General features: G+C 45.4%; 1 protein-coding gene across 2 annotated transcripts in view; it reads right to left on the bottom strand.

Annotated features, from left to right (window-relative positions):
* Positions 1-6,565: 6,565 nt before the first annotated feature.
* Positions 6,566-20,280, bottom strand: part of CLIC6 (chloride intracellular channel 6) — a 52,487-nt gene continuing 38,772 nt past the window's right edge. For both annotated transcript variants that reach the window (XM_081558852.1, XM_081558842.1), the window contains 4 exons: positions 19,903-20,028; positions 19,184-19,290; positions 17,898-18,079; positions 6,566-8,702 (listed from right to left, as the gene is read on the bottom strand). In XM_081558852.1, coding sequence (XP_081414978.1) covers positions 8,541-8,702; positions 17,898-18,079; positions 19,184-19,290; positions 19,903-20,028 — 577 coding nt within the window. In that variant the 3' untranslated portion in view covers positions 6,566-8,540. The remainder of the gene's footprint in view (positions 8,703-17,897; positions 18,080-19,183; positions 19,291-19,902; positions 20,029-20,280) is intronic.

Here is a 20,280-nt window from a genome sequence, read left to right as displayed (position 1 = left end):
CTTTGTGAATGTCTCTGCATCTTCTTCTACTCTTAAAATAACATTAGCCACTTTGGATTTAGGGCCCTTCCTAATCCAATATGACCTCATCTTAATGTAAGTAATTACATCTACAAAGAATCTATTTCTAAGTAACTTAGAGTTCTGAGACCCTGAGTGGACCAGTTTGGAGAGGTCACCATTCAACCATGGGGTGAATGGTACACTGGACTTCCCTTGTGGCTCAGCTGGTAAAGAATCCACGTGCAATTCAGGAGACCTGGGTTCAGTCCTTGGGTTGGGAAGATCCCCTGGAGAAGGGAAAGGCTACCCACTCCAGTATTCTGGCCTGGAGAATTCCATGGACTGTATAGTCCATGGGGTCGCAAAGAGTCGGACATCACTGAGTGACTTTGAGTTTCACTTTTCGTGTAGCTGGCTCAGCCAACTGCCCTGAGAGCATACGCTACTCTATTGAGTATGGACAATCCCCTCCATTCCTCCTCCCCCTCACTCACTGCCCACCCCCACCCCCCCACAGGACTGTGAAACCCAGGACCTAAACATTAGACAGTTAATGCTGGAAATAACTTCAGAGAGCATCTCACCCGTGGCTGTTAATCCCTGTTGCATAAGAGAATCTTCCCAAGAGAGCTTTGAAAACACCAATGTCCAAGCCCAAACCCAGAAATTCTGATTCAGTTGATCTGAGGCATGCTTTGGGCATTTATAATGATCAAGGCTACTCAGTTGATTCTAATATGCAGCCAAGGTTGAAAGCCACCAATCAACCCCACCGCTTAGTTTTCAGAAGAGAGACTTGAGGCAGACAAACTTTAGCCACATCCCACCTGCCCGCTTCCCTTTCCCATTCATTCATTGCTACCACCCAGATGCTGATTCTCTGACTGGAATGTCCTGCTCTATCTGGATGGTGCAAGGCTGCCAGAGTTGACAGAACAACGTTGCCATGGTGGCCAGCATGCCCCACTCATGAGAGTGCGTGTGTGCGTGCTAAGTCACTTCAGTCGTGTCAGACTCTTTGCGACCCTATGGACTACAGTCTGCCAGACTCCTCTGTCCATGGAATTCTCCAGGCAAGAATACTGGAGTGGGTTGCCATGCCCTCCTCCAAGGGATCTTCCGGACCCAGGAATCGAACTCATGTCTCTTATGTCTCCTGTGTTGGCAGGCGAGTTCTTTAACACTAGCGCCACCTGGAAGAGAAGCCAGTGAAGCCCCTCAAGGGCCATGAGGCAAGATGGCAGCCACTTCGCTGTGGTCACCACATCCTCTTCAGTTTCCAATGCACACCCATGACCTATGGAACCACGAACTGGCCCAGGCTTTGTAAAGAGCTACCCAAATGCCCTTGGTCACTCTATTACATCATTCGTGGTAGCATCACCTCAGGAACCTGGTAAAAGTGTGCACTTTGCCCACTCACCCATTTGGTTCCTATTACACGTGTTCTTAGGCATCTTTCTGGTGCTGTTCTATTTTGTCATTATCACTGCACGGTTTATAAAAGCAAGACACTTTTTTTTTTTTTTACTTCTTTTTAATTTTTGTCTATTCTGGTATCACACCCAATACAACAAATTCTTTTTTCCCTTGCCTTAGCCAGAAAAAAAGTGCCAAAATACACACCAAAATGGCCTGCTCAGCACCTGAACTACCACTAAATAACCCCAAGGTTTTCTTTCAAACAGCACTCTCTCTTGGGACCAGTGAGCTGCAAACAAATAAAAGTTGAACAATTATGATGGTGGCAAGACAGATCCTGCTGCTCTGTCTCTCCTAGAATTCTAGGTGCCTCCCTAATCCATTTCTCCTTCCTCTTGGCTCCAATCTTGAGAGAGCCCAAGATCAGTAGGAAAAGATACCCCACAAACAGGCCTTTACACCTCTGCCTTGTCAAAGGTTTAAAAAACAAGAAGCAAATAACCTTGGTAGAATAACCTGTCTGATTCTTTCACTTCTTTTAAGCGTAGTCCACACTGTTGGGAAACTGTGTGTTTCAGAGACGCCTACGTACCTTTCAAATACTTTGGCATACGGTATAACCAGAAACAGGGCTTCCCAGGTGGCGCCAGTAGTAAAGAACCTGCCTGCCAAGGCAGAAGACCTAAGAGACACAGGTTTGATCCCAGAGTTGGGAAGATCCCCTGAAGGAGAGCATGGCAACCCACTCCAGTATTCTTGCCTGGAGAATTCCATGGACAGAGGAGCCTGGCGAGCTGCAGTCTTAGGGTCGCACAGAGTTGGACACAACTGAATCGACTTATCACACATGCACATGACCAGGAACAGCCGGATCAGACAACACTGCCCAGGGCTCAGCAGCAGGTCTGGGCTCTGGGCTTCCCCTCAAGGTCACAAACCTCAACCCTGGGCATTTTTTGTGTGTGTGAAAGTCACTCAGTCGTGTCCGACTCTTTGTGACCCTATGGATTGTATCCTGCCAGGCTCCTCTGTCCATGGGATTCTCCAGACCAGAATATTAGAGTACGTAGTCATTCCCGTCTTCAGGGGATCTTTCCAACCCAGGGATCGAACCCAAGTCTCCTGCATTGCAGGCAGATTCTTTACTGTCTGAGCCACCAGGGAAGCCCTAGCTGAGGCTAAACTCAGTTTTTGTGTCAGTTCCATGGGCTTCCAGAAAGAATTCAGAACTATAACGTGAACAAACATCCTCTAACTGATCCACCTTAAGCAGCCAGGGTTTTGTGAACTACGTGTTCTTAGAACGATGCGCACCTTGATTCTCTTAACTGTAAAAGAAAGATTGGGGTTTTTTCCCAAAGCCTAATAGTGAACCACCGGAGGTGGGGAAGGAGACGTGGGTGGAATGTTGCCAAGAGTGTGTTTCTGGTTAGTCATCTGGTCAGGGAAGGAAGGAGCCTGGACCTCACCTTACAGGTTGTGTGTGTGTGTGTGTGCATGTGTGTGCACATATGTGGGTACAAAGTGAGTGTGTGTGACTGTATTGCATGAGTGAGTATGCTTGTGTGTGTCTATGGGGATGTGTGTGAATGTGTGTTGCAGGAAGGGGGAGCCCTTCCAGGGCCCAAGAGTGGGCTCTTGTTTGCATTTCTAACACTCAGAAATGAACTGTCCAAGGAGAACACATGTGCTGACTAAGCACAAGATTTTATTGGGAAGGGGTGCTCCGGTGGAGAGCAGCAGGGTAAGGGGACCCAGAAAACTGCTCTGCCATGTGGCTTGCAGTCTTGGATTTTATGGTGATGGGATTAGTTTCCGAGTTGTCTTTGGCTGATCATTCTGACTCAGAGTCCTTCCTGGTGACCCACACATTGCTCAGCCAATATGGATGCCAGAGAGAAGGATTCTGGGAGGTGGTCAGACATGTGGCGTCTCCTTTTGACCTTGCCTGAATTCTTCCAATTCAGTTCAGTTCAGTTCAGTCGCTCAGTCGTGTCCGACTCTTTGTGACCCCATGAACTGCAGCACGCCAGGCCTCTCTGTCCATCACCAACTCCCGGAGTCTACCCAAACTCATGTCCATCGAGTCAGTGATGCCATCCAACCATCTCATCCTCTATCGTCCTCTTCTCCTCCTGCCCCCAATCCTACCCAGCATTAGGGTCTTTTCCAATGAGTCAACTCTTCGCATGAGGTGGCCAAAGTGTTGGAGTTTCAGCTTCAACATCAGACCTTCCAATGAACACCCAGGATTGATCTCCTTTAGGATGGATTGATTGGATCTCCTTGCAGTCCAAGGGACTCTCAAGAGTCTTCTCCAACACTACAGTTCAAAAGCATCAATTCTGCGGCGCTCAGCTTTCTTCACCGTCCAAATCTCACATCCATACATGACCACTGGAAAAACCATAGCCTTGAGTAGACAGATCTTTGTTGGCAAAGTAATGTCTCTGCTTTTAAATATGCTATCTAGGTTGGCCATAACCTTCCTTCCAAGGAGGAAGCGTCTTTTAATTTCATGGCTGCAATCAACATCAGCAGTGATTTTGGAGCCCTCAAAAATTAAGTCTGACACTGTTCCCACTGTTTCCCCATCTATTTCCCATGAAGTGATGGGACCAGATGCCATGATCTTAGTTTTCTGAATGTTGAGCTTTAAGCCAACTTTTTCACTCTCCTCTTTCACTTTCATCAAGAGGCTCTTCAGTTCTTCACTTTCTGCCATAAGGGTGGTGTCATCTGCATATCTGAGGTTATTGATATTTCTCCTGGCAATCTTGATTCCAGCTTGTGTTTCTTCCAGCCCAGCGTTTCTCATGAGGTACTCTGCATATAAGTTAAATAAGCAGGGTGACAATATACAGCCTTGATGTACTCCTTTTCCTATTTGGCACCAGTCTGTTGTTCCATGCCCAGTTCTAACTGTTGCTTCCTGATCTGCATACAAGTTTCTCAAGAGACAGGTCAGATGGTCTGGTATTCCCTTCTCTTTCAGAATTTTCCACAGAATTCTTCCGATTGGTGGTGGCTTATTAGCTCTGTGTTCCTCACCAGGACCTCCTGTCATAAAATATCTCAAGCAGATGGTTACTGTGGTACCTGGACAAGGTGGGTGGTTTCAGTCAGTGTTTCTCCTAACATTTGAACATGTGTGAAAGAGTTCTGTGACCATGTTGTCAGTATGTGTGTGTGAATGTGAGTGTGTATGTCTGTTGAGTGTGCATGTATGTAGTATGTGCGTTTGTGTCTGTCTGTCAGGGCTTGGGCATACACTCAATTCCTGGGCATAGTCCCGTAGTTCATAGGGAACCTGTTGAGACCTCTGGTCTCAGAAGGTTCATTCCTGGGCTAAATCCTATCGTTGTATTCCTGTTTGCTGGACCATGCCTAGAAAGTACACCTTTGTGGGACTCATATTCTTTTTCAGGCTACACTTGCAGATTCTGTGTTCAGAAGTAAAGCTAATTTTTTCTGAATTGTCCAGCCTCTTGGGCAACTAAAAGCAAGAACAGAATCTCCTTAGCCCAAGCACCTTCCCAGGATCAGCCTCAAAGGAGGGCTGCTCTCACGACTTGTATTTGCATCCCTGGTGACTCAGATGGTAGTCTGCCTGCAATGCAGGAGACCCATGTTTGACCCCTGGGTGGGGAAGATCCCCTGAAGAAGGGAATTGCAACCCACTCCAGGATTCTTGCCTGGAGAATTCCATAGACAGAGGAGCCTGGTGGCCTATAGTCCGTGGGGTCAGAGTTGGACATGACTGAGCAACTAACACACATGTATGGGATGTTTGGAAGAACAAATGCATTTTGTTTCAAAAAACCATGCCTGGAGAAGACTTTAAGGCAGGTGAACAACCCTGGAATATTTCTCACCTGCCTGCACAAGAACAGCTTTTGAGGGGCCTGCGAAGGGGGTGGGGGTGGGGTCCCTGAGAGGGGATGGTGCCAGGAACCAGATTTCCTACAACTACACTTAAAAATAGAGCTATCTGCAAGGCCTGTATTTCAGCCACCTGGGCAAGGACAGGTCACATGTGTTTTTGCAGACCTCTTTAAGGTTCCATTAAAATGTCTTTGTGGGTCACAATTCTAATACAGATAACTTCTAATTTAACTACCGATAACCAGTCAATCCTAAAGGATGTCAACCCTGAACATTCATTGGAAGGACTGATGCTGAAGCTCCAATATTTTGGCCACCTGATTCGAACAGCTGACTCATTGGAAAAGACCCTGATGCTGGGAAAGACTGAAGGCAGGAGGAGAAGGGGACGACAGAGGATGAGATAGTTGGATGGCATCACCGACTCAATGGACATGAGCTTGAGCAAGCTCTGGAGTTGGTGAAGGGCAGGGGAGCCTGGTGTGCTGCAGTCCGTGGGTTCACAGATTCAGACGCGACTTAGTGACTGAACAACAACAGCAATACTTTCTAGTTAAAATTGCTCTTGCAATTTTACTATTATTTCTTTGACTGCACTGCATGTGGGATGCCAGTTCCCCAACCAGGGATGGAATCTACTCGCCCTGCAGTGAAAGCACAGAGTGTTAACCACTGGACCACCAGGGAAGACACACTCTCATCATTTTAAAGGAAGTCCATTTCCATTCACTTTCTCAGTGGGGGTCCCCCTTCTAAAGTTCCGTAAGTATTAACTCCTATCCCATCTTATCTTTTCTAACATTATTATTATTACTTTGGCTGTGCTGTGTCTTTGTGGAGGTGCATGTTCTCCAGTTGTGGCACTCAGGCTCAGTAGTTGTGGTGCATGGGTCTAGTTGTGTGGCAACTTGTGGGATCTTAGCTTCCCAACCAGGGATCAAACCTGTGTCCCCTGTATTGGAAGGCAGATTCTTAACCACTGGACCACCAGGGAAATCCCATCCTACCTTTTCATTTTAAAGAATAGTGTAATGTAGGCTTATTCCTAGGATGATGTGGGTCAAGGTCATTTTAGTGGTGTCCTGGGGCAAATCACATCCTGTGACTTACTCCCCATCTTTTCTAATCAGGCAAAGGATCGGGTGAAGCAATACACACACACACACACACACACACACACACACACACACACATCGTCTCAGGGGAGGATGCAAAGTAAAATAAAGAAAAATTAAAGATATTGGTTCCACATAAATGTTTTCATAATTTGTTTAATTTGCAAGGCACAAAGGGTTTACGTAGATTGCTTTAACCTCTAAAAATACAAACTTGGCACTAGTAACGTCAGGTAGTCAATTCATTTACTAAGTTTAAAAGTAACATGGTAAAACTCATCTTCAGAACCTGACTCCTAAACAGATGTTAAACAAGAATCACAGGGACACATGCCAGACACAACTTCCTAAAATAAATGGCTAACAAAGCAAGTGGAGGGCTGGAGTTTGGCTGCCCCTGGTTAAACCATAGCACCCAGTAAGAGGAAAGAGAAAGTAGCCACCATATGAAGAGCTTTGTTCCTCTTACTGGACACCTTTTTCTAAATCCCAGAAATCTCAGAATGTTTACGCATCTTCTTTTTTTCCAAATGAATCACCCAGTGAGCAGGTGTATATGTTTTTCCTAACGAGTTTTTAACATCAATCATATGCTGCCTCCAACTCCAGAAGCGAGTTTTCTGGAAGGTGTGTGCCAATGTCAAAAGGACACAGGCTGGTGGATAACGCTGGAACCCTGGGAGTCTAGATGATCATGGAAGGAGTCTCCCATTCGTCCTCCAAGCCTTGAGTAGGAACCCAGCCCCCACATACAGCTGCCACTGTGAGGCTGGCTCAGGGGTGGGGGAGAGAAAGTCACAGATGAACCAGAACACTCTTTTGACTCAGCACTTTCCACTTCCTCCCCAGCTTGCCTATTTACCAGAACTGCCCAAGAGGAGTCACCAAGAATTTAATCTCCCTGGATTTTCCCTGCCTGACCTCAAAATGACGCTAGAGAGAGCAGAGAAACAGCAGGACCCAGGCTAGCCCAACACGACATCATGGCCGAAGAGGTGGGTGTGACGCCATCTGAAGAATTGAGATGTGCTTGGTCCACGGTGCAACAGGGGACAAAGAGGTTCTGCGACACAAATGACGTTCAGAGTCCTCCTGCAGGTGTGGTGTCTGAGAGGGAGGGATCAAGAGAAGGCCCCCGAAAGGGAGCCAGAAGGAGAGACACAAAGAGGCACCCTCCTCCATGCCTTCCCTGGAACCAGAGGCAGAGGCATCATGGAGGCAGGAACACAGCTTCCGGTCGCGCTAGGGCCCTCCCACAGCTTCCGGTCCTGCTGGTCTTCGCAGGTCCTTGCGTCTCTGTGGATCCTGAGGTTCTCCATCCCTCTGAAACTTGGCTACAAGCGACCCCTTGAGCTCTGTGGTGCCAAATCTCTTTGTTTTAGATCCTCTAGGGCTGACCATCAAGGTATTACCAAGGCGGGTGTGTGTGTGTGTGTGTGTGTGTGCGCGCGTGGGTGTCCCTTCACTAGTCCTTGAAAATAAACTAACACAATACCACAAAGGCAGGAAATCATATGTGGTGTGAATGCGTGTGTGTGAAAAAGAGTCTGAAGGCTTGGAAGATACTCACCAAAACGCTATCAGTAGTTATCTAAGTGCAGTGAAATTCTAGGTGACTTTTGTCTTTCTTTTTCATACCTTCTGACTTTGTTTCAAATATTAAAATAAGCGAGTATCACTTTGTAATTATAAAAATTATTTTGTTTTTAAAAAGTTAAACTACCATTTTAGAGCAGAAAAATAGGCTATGCATGATTATATAATAAATAAGGTTTGAATCCAAACCTCATTTGCTTTGAAACTTAAACTGCAAAACACATGCCCTAAATATCATGGATTATAAGGTCCCAGAATGCCAAAGATATAAATGAACATAAACCAGACAACTGGAGTGTATAACAAGAGATACTGGTATTATTCAGATACACAAGTGAGCTGACAAATTACAAGGCTAGGAATCATTTCCTGTTGAGTGGATCATGCTATGGTATCCACATTGCTAAAGTATGGGCATTATTTTGCAAAGGATGGTTACTGGGAGGGAAAGGCAAAGGAGACACTCTTTCCATAGTCTAGCTCACACAGCTGAGAAAGGAGACAGAAAACAGCTCAGCTTCACTTCATTCTTTTGGCCACATCTGAATATGCGTGTTCAATCTCCTGATCGGCGGGACATGTGTTTGTGAATTCATCCCGAGCATACGCATTGTTCAAGTACCTCCAGATGCCAGTCATTTCAGAAGGAAATTCAAAATCTCTGTATCTCTTGGCCACGATCTGAAAACGAAGAGGAAACAGTCAGAAAGGGAAAACCCACAAATGTAGGCAGTTACATCAGACAATCCATTCTTTTGAGGCGTGTTAATTTATTCTTTCTCAAGTTCCCATGTCGTCCTACAGCCATTCAAGCTGCCCAGGTTGTAATATGAGTTTGCAGGGGGCACCCTGAGCGTGGGACTCAAAACAGAGGTGGTACACAACCGTCCCCACCCATTCATCACACATGGTCCTCGTGACCCACTGGCACGAATTTGCTCTATTGTTTAGTCACTCAGTCGTATCCAACTCTTTTGTGACCCCAAGGACTGTAGCCCACCAGGCTCCTCTGTCCATGAGATTCTCCAGGCAAGAATACTGGAGTGGATCACCATTTCCTTCTCCAGGGGATCTTCCTGACCCAGGGATTGAACCAAATCTCTTGCGCTAGCGGGTGGATTCTTTACCATCTGAGCCACCAGGAAAGCCCTGAGCTTGCTCTGTAATCTGGTGCATTTCTCTTTGTGTTTCTAGTAGTTTTCTCTCCATGAGTTCTGCTGTTGAGTTATTTGGTGCCTAAAGATTCAGATGGCTCAGATGGTAGAGTCTGCCTGCAATGCAGGAGACCTGGGTTCAATCCCTGGGTCAGGAAGATCTGCTGGAGAAGGACATGGCAACTCACTCCAGTATTCCTGCTTAGAGAATCCTGTGAACAGAGGAGACAGTCCATGGGATCGCATAGATTTGGACATGACTTAACGACTAACACTTTCACTTTCAAAGGTTCAGGATGGATCTTCAGTTTAGATTGTGCCAGGATCACTTTGAAGTGCCCTCTCTTTTTCGTATTTGCTGAGCCTCACCTCCTGAAACCCCAAGTATCTGGGTATGTTACACCTGTGGATTTCCATCATTCTGCCCCCGAGAGGATCATTTCACTGTGGGTCTACTGTGTGCAGAGGGCAGATTCATGAACTGAAAAATCCTTATCCTCAAGGAATGAGTGGATGTAACACAGCGGTGTGAGATGTCTCCTCTGGCTGGAGGTGTCACTGGGAATTTATCACAAAGGAGGGTGTATCCTCTTGCAGATGGTACGAGTTCCTTGGGGTTGCCTTAACAAAGGACTACAACCGTGGGTGGCTTGAAACAACAGAAATGTCTTCTCCCACAGTCCTGGAGGCCCAGAGTCCAAGATCATGGTGTCAGCAGGGCTGGGCTCCCCCTGGAGCCTCCGAGGAAGGATCCATTCCAGGTCTCTCCCTGTCTCTGGCTCATGCGAGCACAGCTCCAGTCTTCACCTGGCATTTTCCCTGTGTCGGTGTCTCTGGATCCATATTCCCTTTTTAAGAACATCTGCCATGTTGGATTAGGGACCCATTATACTGCTCCTCATCAATTAACATGATCTCATCTTAAGTACATCTGCAAAAACTCTATTTCCAAATAAGGTCAGTTTTGAGATATTGGGAGTTAGGACTTGGGTCTAACTTAGATACAAATTTGGGGGGACAAATACTTGGAAAGCAATGACAAACTTAGACAGCTTATTAAAAAGCAGAGACATCACTTTGCCAACAAATGTGCATATACTCAAAGCTATGGTTTTTCCATAAGTCATGTATGGATGTGAGAGTTGGACTGTAAAGAAGGCTGAGTGCCAAAGAATTGATGCTTTTGAACTGTGGTGTTGGAGAAGACTCTTGCGAGTCCCTTGGACTGCAAGGAGATCCAACCAGTCCATCCTAAAGGAGATCAACCCTGAATATTCATTGGGAAGACTGATGCTAAAGTTCCAATACTTTGGCCATGTGATGCGAAGAGCTGACTCATTGGACAAGACCCTGATGCTGGGAAAGACTGAAGGCAGGAGGAGAAGGGAACGACAGAGGATGAGATGGTTGGATGGCGTCACCTACTCAATGGACATGAGTTTGAGCAAACTCCAGGAGATAGTGAAGGACAGGGAGGCCTGGCATGCTGCAGTCCATGGGGTCCCAAAGAGTCGGGCATGACTGAGCAACTGAACAACAATACTTGCAAGGACAGTATTTCCCATTATATTGCCTCCTGGGATGTTTGGATGACATGAGTGTGGAATCTGTCACCAATTAGAAGATGTTCAGGACTTATTTCTCAGATTTTGGAAGCTGGGAGCTAATGATGAAGCAAGACAGGACCACATAACTTTTCAGAGCGTCCTAAATAATTATCTTTTATTTGAATTCAATCTTACTAGAGATTAATGTCAAGACCCCTGCTTTGCTTTTGTTTGCATTTGCCTGCTTTGGCTTTACCCAAACATTCTGAGTAAATGTATTACATATGTGCCTCTCATAAATATAAACTTGTTTTATATCGTATCTTATTAATGTAATACTTTGTTTCCCAACTTCCTGTAAATATTTTTGCATTTTTGTATGTGTGTGTTTCCCTCTCTGGTGGTTTGGAAGGTTTATGGTCTGTTTTAACTCTCAGTGGTTGTTGTTGTTTAGTTGCTAAGTCGTGTCTGACTCTTTGTGACTCCATGAACTATAACCTGCCAGGCTTCTCTGTTAATGGGATTTCCCAGGCAAGAAGACTGGAGTGGGTCCAGTGGTTTCCTATATAACTTTAAACAATAGAAATTCTTTATTTTTTGATTTATCAACTATTCTTTGATTGATCTCTACTTACTCCTGATAATAAGCAAGGAAATTAGTATACTTAACACTTCTTTTCGTTTCTGACCTATTATCCTCCTTCCAATGGTGTGAAAATCGAAGTTTACTATATCTGATTCAGTCCTGTAGCTATAATTCCCACTGCTGTTGAGTTTTAGTTCTGGTTTCAGATCTACCACCAATCCTTTTATACCACACACCTTCTATTCCTGGATTCTTATTTTATTATCCTTTTTTATTATGTCATCATATAGAAATTTTATTTTTACAAAATGGCTTAGGAGTGCTTATTCCATCAAGACCAGAAGTCTAGGTAAAAGCAACAATTTACTTGGTAAATTGTTACATCACACATCCTTTCCTTTAAACCTTTAACTATTGGCTGTGCTGGGTCTTCGCTGTAGCACGCAGCCTTCTCTAGTGGCAGTGCATGGGCTTAGTTGCCCCAAAACCTGTGGGCTCTTAGTTCCCCGACCAGGCATCGGACCTGTGTCCTCTGTATTGGAAGGTGGATTCTTAACCACTGGGCCACCAGGGAAGTCCCCAATCCTTTAACTGTTAAACCACTGTTTTCTGACTTTTAATGTGATCCTAGAATCCTGCAGAGAAGGGAATGGCAACCCACTCCAGTATTCTTTTTTTTTTTTAATTGAAGGATAACTGCTTTACAGAATTTTGTTTTCTGTCAAATCTCAACATGAATCACCCATAGGTATACATATATCCCCTCTCTTTTGAACTTCCCTCCCATCTCCTGCCCCATCCCACCCCTCTCGGCTGATACTGAGCCCCTGTTTGAGTTTCCTGAGTCACACAGCAAATTCCCGATGGCTATCTATTTTACATAGGGTAATGTAAGTTTCCATGTTACTCTTTCCATAAATCTCACCCTCTCCTCCCCTCTCCCCATGTCCATAAGTCTATTCTCTATGTCTGTTTCTCCATGGCTGCCCTATAAATAAATTCTTCAGTACCATTTTTCTAGATTCCGTATATATATGTATTAGAATATGACATTTATCTCTCTTTCTGACTTACTTCACTCTGTATAATAGGTTCATCCACCTCATCAGAACTGACTCAAATGCGTTCCTTTTTATGGCTGAGTAATATTCCATGGTGTATATGTACCACAGCTTCTTTATCCATTCATCTGTCGATGGACATCTAGGTTGCTTCCATGTTCTAGCTATTGTAAACAGTGCTGCAATGAACAATAGGATACATGTGTCTTTTTCAACCCTGGTTTCCTCAGGGTATATGTCTAAGAGTGGGATTGCTGGGTCATATGGTGGTTTTATTCCTAGTTTAAGGAAAAAACTCCATACCGTCTTCCATAGGGGCTGTATCAATTTACATTCCCACCAACAGTGCAACAGCGTTCCCTTTTCTCCACACCCTCTCCAGCATTTATTGTTTGTAAACTTTTTGATGATGGCCATTCTGACCAGTGTGAGGTGATATCTCATTGTAGTTTTGATTTGCATTTCTCTAATAATGAGCGATACTGAGCATCTTTTCATGTGTTTATTAGACATCTGTATGTCTTCTTTGGAGAAATGTCTGTTTAGGTCTTTTTCCCACTTTTTGATTGGGTTGTTTGTTTTTCTGGCATTGAGTTGTATGAGCTGCATGTATATTTTGGAAATTAATCCTCTGTCAGTTGTTTCATTTGCTATTATTTTCTCCCATTCTGAGGGTTGTCTTTTCACCTTGCTTATAGTTTCCTTTGCTGTGCAAAAGCTTTTAAGTTTAATCAGGTCCCACTTGTTTACTTTTGTTTTTATTTCCGTTACTCTAGGAGGTGGATCAGAGGATCTTGCTTTGATTTATGTCATCACCACTCCAGTATTCCCGCCTGGAGAATTCCATGGACAGAGGAGCCTGGCAAGCTACAGTCCAGGGGGTTGCAAAGTGTTAAACACAACTTAGTAACTAACACTTTCACCTCACTTTAGAGAAATATGAGGCTAGTCTGAATTTCTCCTTTGTGTAGGTGGCTTTACCTATTATTGTTACTATTATCATTATCATCTGGACACCCAAAGGGTTCTTTTTTATTGTCAAAGTTCAGGAACTTAACCAGTTATATCATAGTGTGTTGACTATTCAGGACAATATTTTTCTAATCATGGATTGCTATTTAAAGTACATGTTCAGGTCATACTTCAGTTCAAAACACATTACCTTTGAGTCTTCTTTTTCTTCTTTAATATTCTCTTGTTCCTGATTATGTACACCTGGATTCTCTCTAATCACCTTTACCTCTTGCTCCTTTTCCATTCGATTTGAGATCATTTCCTCAGGCTGTATTCCAAATCCTTGATGAATTTCTGCCATGTGATTTTCACTTCTTGCTACTTCTAATACAACTTCTAAACAATTTCTGAAATTGTTTTGTCTTTAAGGATTTTTTCAGTTCCACCAGTTTCATTTTCATCCTCTTTGTGAGATTATATTTTTTGACACTTTGTGACTTGTCTTTGAGCGCTTTCTCCGAAGGTTCACGTGCTATGCTGAGTAGCTCCGTTATGTCCAACTCTTTTGAGACCCCATGGACTGTAGCCCACCAGGCTCCTCTGTCCATGGGATTTTTCACCCAAGAATACTGGAGTGGGTTGCTATTTCCTACTTCAGGGCATCTTCCCAACAAGGGCTCAAACCCATGTCTCCTGTGTCTTCTGCCTTGCTGGTGGGTTTTTTTACCGACTAAGCCATCAGGGAAGGGATCATGTTCTCTTTCATTTTTTTGAGGCTGTAGAGAAGTATCTGTCTGACAAGTTCTTTGGTTTACTCGACCAATCTTAACCAGATAGGTGTTTCTCATCTGCCTTTTTCTCTTTTGTTCTATATAACCCTTCCCCCTCTTCTCTGTGATCATCTCTATCCACATAGAGGTCTCACTTGGATTCCTTTTGGTTACTAACCATCTTTTAATGGGCAGACTTGTTGGACCTACTATTTCCTTAAAACCAAGGTGGAGAGCAATGGGAGTAAGGCCAGGCAGCAGGCAGACCAATTTGGATATTTATCCTCAAACACCTGCTCATCAAGGGGCTTTCCTGGTGGCTCAAATGGTAAAGAAACTGCCTGCAATGCAGAAGACCCAAGTTCAACCCCTGGTCAGGAAGCGCCCCTGGAGAAGGAAATGACAGCCCACTCTAGTATTCTTGCCTGGAGAATTCCACGGACAGAGGAGCCTGGTGGGCTAGAGTCCACGGGTTGCAGAGTCAGACACAACTGAGCGACTAACACTCTAACTTTTTTCACCTGCTCATCAAACGCTTCTCTATACTCTGCCCCAGGGACACATGAGAGTCAAGGTCAAAGTCAGGGTTAGTGCCTCCTCCACTCTGAGGCTCACGGATTAAGAGGAGGTCGCTGTGGCTAAAAGTGATGCTTAGGTTATCTACGGACTATCTTCTGAGTGATTCCAGGCTCATTTCTTTTCTCGGCTCAGCAGTCACAAAGCAGAATGCCTCTTTCCTTCTTTCCTCCCCTCCACCTCCCCTCCCTGTTCCTTTGGGTCAGGGGACAGTGGCAGAACATACAGGTGGCACCTCTGAACAGTTTCACCTTCAGCTCTGCCTCCACAGAGATCTCATCTCCGTAGGGCTGGTCCCTGCCTCTCTTGGCCCACTCCGAGCTCTGTCCTCAAACAAAGAAGCGTGGGTTGGGCACTTCAGGGATGTTTTTACAGACACCTGAACCTTGCTGAAGATCTAGAGAAGCTAGTGTCTAAGTCTTTGAGTTGGTGGTCCATCCTTTTCTAATTTTACAAAGGGTGGAGAGGGACTTCCCTGGTGGTCCAGTGGCTAAGACTCTTGAGCTTCCAATGCAGGGAATGCAGATTCAATCCTCGGATGGGGAACCAAGGTCCCAGGTGCTACGCGATGCAGCCAAAAAGAAATTAAAGGTGGAGATAATGCTTGAGATTTTCAGAATGTTTTTGGTGGGTTTCAGGACGGGAATAGATTATAAAGTCCTCTGTTCTCTCATTGTCTTACCATAAATTCCTGTAGATCGATTCTTATTGCCTTTCAGAAGTGCTCCATCCTGGAAGATTATTAAGCTGCTGGGTAGTTTGAGTATTAAGTGGCTTTGAAGATTTTGCAGGTAGGTCTTCTATGGGAGCCGTGGACTGCTTTATTTTACTCTGAAGTTTATCCCCTCTACTGACATTTTAAACAGTCTTTTTTTATAAGAGCTAAACAAGTGGCAACTGATCTGTGTATGTATGCCTGTGTGTACATATGTGTGTTTCCCTTGCCTTCCCTAAACTCCAGGTGCTTCTGTGATGTTACACTAGTCTGAGCAATGACAGGAATATGTTTAATAAAGGGACTAAACGGGACACAACAACATAAATAACCTGTTGGAAAATGGCTCCCAAATGTCCGGTTTGGATGATCACCAATGTGGCAGGTTTGAGGGATTGAGATGCTGTCATGAAATTATACATGTCAGAGCACTGGCAGAGTTATTAAAAGGAGCATTCACTTGAAGGATCAGCAGCATCTTCAAGGCTTAAATTTCAGGTTGGTGTCCCTTGAACACATCAGGGAAGAGAGAAGAAAGAAGATGAATGGGACGAAGCTGGGAATGGAGTGGGGAAGGAAGAGAAAGGCAAAGAATGACTGGAGTAACAGGGTGGCCAGTCCCCCACAGGATGGCCATGTCACAGACTGTGGGAACCTAATCTTTAAATTTCTAAATGCCAAATTGTCATGTATGGATGTGAGAGTTGGACTATAAAGAAAGCTGAGCACCAAACAAGTGATGCTTTTAACTGTGGTGTTGGAGAAGACTCTGGAGAGTCCCTTAGACTGCAAGGAGATCCAACCAGTCAATCCTCAAGGAAATCAACCCTGAATATTCATTGGAAGGACTGATGCTGAAACTGAAGTTCCAATACTTTGGCCATGTGATGCAAAGAGCTGACTCATTGGAAAAGACCCTGATGCTGGGGAAGGTTGAGGGCAGGAGGAGAAAGGTTCGACAGAGGATGAGATGGTTGGATGGCATCACTGATGTGATGGAATGAGATTGAGTAAGGTCTGGGAGCTGGTGATGGACAGGGAAGCCTGGTGTGCTGCAGTCCATGGGGTCACAAAGAGTCGGACATGACTGAGCAACTGAACCGAACTAAAATTCCAAATAAATGGGTTATTAGAACAAAAGGTCTTTCCCTATGTCTTCTCTCCCATCTCTGTATCCTTATACCAAGGACCTAGTCTTGGACCTGGTATGATCTGACTATAAGGATGCCCCCGAACAAGGGTTGGGCTTCTTCCTGGGGAATCTAGGGATACTGAGGACCAAGGGCATACCAACAGTGATAATGATACAACAACTAACAGCTGTGAGTGACAGTCAGACTGGGGCATTTCGGAGAGCAGCCATAACTAAGGAGACCAAGGATGGGGTCATCTGCTTCTGAATTTCAGAGTCACCCCCAGAAGTTCTGATTTTAGTAAGTCAGGGGCTGAAGTGAGGGGTTTACATTTCTAAAAGGGCTTCCCTGGTGGCTCAGTGGTAAAGAATCCGCCTGCAATGCAGGAGATGTGGGCTCAGTCCCCAGGTCAGGAAGATCCCCTGAAGGAGGGCATGGTAACCCACTCCAGTAAACTTGCTGGGAAAATCCCATGGACAGAGGAGTCTAGGTGGCCCGTAGTCCATGGGGTCACAAAGAGTCAGAGACGACTCCAAAGAGTTGGAGCCGCTGAGCTGGCACATTTCTAAATTAGTAGGCACAATTCTTATGCCTACTAATGTTGGAGAACCACTGGTGTAGGGAATTTTTAAACCCTAATTATACATGACCAGCGACTCTTATTTCATGTTCGATCACCTGGGAAAACAGGCTGCCACATGTGGTCCAGCCAAGGAGCTGTCAGCTACTCTCCAGCTGTAAGGAGTCTGTGTGAAGAGCCAACCTCCTCTCTTATCCCAGGGCTAGGCTTACTCTTCCCATCACCAACAACTGACTGAATTCACTTCTTTTTTTCAAGGTTGGCTCAGTTTTTCGGTTGTTGTTTTTGTTTTTTGACTGTACTTCTCAGCTTGCAGGATCTTAGTTCCCCACCCAGAGATTGAACCCAGGCCACCCCGGTGAAAGGGCTGAGTCCCAACCACTGGACCACCACCAGGGAATTTCCCGAGTTCATATTTTAATCCTCGCAGATGCCACACACCACCTCCAAGCCTGGAGTGTGAAACACCAGCTATAATCAATGTATTCCTTCAAGTTGTTTTCATGTAGCTTGTCTTTAGGCTGTGGGGGTTAAGACTGGAAAAGAGAAGCCGTGAGGATGGAGGGATGAGAGCCGAGCTCTCAGATGCTTCATGAGAACCTTCGAGGAACACCTGAGAATAGCATCCACAGATCTCAAACTTGGAGCTTGGCTGCCACAAACAGAAATGAGCTAGACTTTTAAATTCAAGAGCCGGTGTTTTAGATTGTCTTGGCGGAGAAAAAAAAAAAAAAGTCAAAACAAAATGAAACAAAGCCCCATTCATGTCTTCAGCACCCGAGGTACGAGGAAGGACAAACCTTAATAATGTGGAGCTTGGGTAAGAGGTTGCAGTCAGCCAGCGTGAGCTCATTGCCATCCAGGAACCTCCTTCCAGAAACAGCAGCTTCCTCGGTGCTGTAGGCGTCTATCTCATCAGGCAGGGGGCTGTTCAGATAACTATCCAGCTTCTTCAGGGCCTTTAACAGGTTCCTTTCATAAGCTAAAATAGGAAGGCAGAAAACAACTAAGATGAGCCATGGAAGTCCACGTCTCCTCTGTCTTTGTTGTTCAGTCGCTCAGTCGTGTCTGACTCTTTACGACCCCATGGACTGCAGCAGGCCAGTCCTTCACCATCTCCCAGAGCTTGCTCAAACTCATATTCATTGGGTGGATGATGCCATCCAACCCTCTCATCCCGTGTCATCCCCTTCTCCTCCTGCCCTCCTCTCTCTAAATATCAAAAAGAAGGAGTGTGTCCCTTCCTTTCTGAGACACAGCCAGCGAGTGTTAGAGAGTCAGGAAGGAGACAGGTGGGTTTACGAGATCTAAATAAAAGATTCACTTCTCCTTGGAAAATAATTCTGCTGTCTACACAACACTGCTGCTTCTAGAACTCATTCATTTATTCAAAACTCTATATGGAGAAACTTTCATGGTGGGCATCACCGACCTAATGGACATGAGTTTGGGTAATCTCCGGGAGTTGATGATGGACAGGGAGTCCTGGCAGGCTGCGGTCCATGGGGTCGCAAAGAGTCGGATGTGACTGAGCAACTGAACTGAACTGAATGGTTAAGACTCTGTGCTTTCCAGGTGGGATGGGGTGGCAGGCTCAAGAGGGAGGGGACGGGTGTTTACCTATGGCTGATTCATGCTGATGTATGGCAGAAACCAACACGATATGGCAAAGCAATTAAAAATAAATAAACTAAAAAAGACTCCGCATTTCCAATGCAGGGTCAGGGAACTAAGATCCCACACACCACACGTGTGACCAAAAAAAATTTTTTTAATTAAAAATTTAAAAAAAATCTTTATGGAAATCATATAATGAAGGAAGCACCAATAGAAGGTTCATTTACCCTGAATTCCATGGGAGAGCAAGGAATCACTGGTGGTGATGATCTTCTCCTAAAAATGTCCTTTTCTGGACAACCTCTAGAAAATCTCTGAAACCTATGTTCAGGCTCAGCTTATTTCTATACACAGGTCCCTCCCTGCTGTGCAGTGAGTCAGAATTTCCCAGATCTTATAAGAAGCCACACCAGAGGCGGAATAGAGGTCCATGGAGAAAACAGAAAACAGGAAGATGGGAGGGACTCACTCTCGTTTGCATCCTTCTTGGTGTTTTTTATAAATGCTGAGAACTTGGCAAACACGTCATCTCCAGCAGAGTTAGATTCAGGGTGTTGGGTCCCCAGCTTAGGGTACCTTGAAAAATTCAACGTGAGAGTATCACAGATCAGTAATGTTTCAGTTAGGAGGATACAAAGCAGGAGGGGAAGAAATGCCTTTCTCTGAGCAGATATAAAAATGAAAACTGCTCCTTAAATGTTTTCTTAATCTTTCCATCTTCAAAGTTGGGAGCAACACCAGCCAGGAATAAAGCACTGGGTGGACTGTTCTCATCCTGGGATGGAGGGCCCCCTGGCCTTGCTGGTCTGGGTTCTCTCCCTCCTGAAATAAAGATGATGAAATAGAAGGCTCCCTTGTAGGCCCAGCCTGCTGCGATGTTGCATGTAACACACACTCCCAATGGGCCAGCAGAAACGGGCCACCCACGTGACATCGGCCCACTTCCTCCCCACTTCCTGCCATCAAACCCTAATTGCCAAATGGTAGGTGCAGAGTAGAGAAATCCTAGCCACCTAGACTCAGGGCTTCTAATCTCTCTGTGCTTCCTGTGGCACACCACAGGTACAGCTCAGGAGGTAAGCGCCATGGCCACAGAAAACCAACACACAGCACCAAGAGCTTTAGAACTGTCTGTGAACGGGGAAAAGTGCCAACCGAGTTGCCAACACTGGCTTTGACGAGGCCCACCTTGGGGGAGCCAGTTTTTCCTCTAAGAACTCCTCGATCTTATTCACGTCTGTCTTGACTTCACCGTCAAAAGTCATGAAAGGTGGGTTGGTGCCAGGAGCCAAGTTCTGCAGGTCCGCGGGCTTCCTGGGCAGGGGGGGAAGGGCAGTGCCAGGGTTGGGATCATTGCCAAGGCTTAACCATGTGCCCCCCCCACCCACACATACACACACCAGGGGAAGAGAAACCACCCTTAAGAATTTCAAAGGCAACTGGGAGCTTTCAAACTGTCCTACTGGCAAGGAAAGTGTGGCCCTTTATCTGGAGACGGGGCTGAAAAGTTAACCCTCCCCAGTGTTATCAGCCAGGAGGGGGGCTCAGGCAGGCTCCGGAGAGGGT

This window comes from Giraffa tippelskirchi, chromosome 2 (genome assembly GCF_054371585.1).
Source record: "Giraffa tippelskirchi isolate mGirTip1 chromosome 2, T2T-mGirTip1v1.2.pri, whole genome shotgun sequence".
Classification (NCBI taxonomy): domain Eukaryota; kingdom Metazoa; phylum Chordata; class Mammalia; order Artiodactyla; family Giraffidae; genus Giraffa; species Giraffa tippelskirchi.
This window is presented reverse-complemented; position numbering and strand designations above follow the sequence as displayed.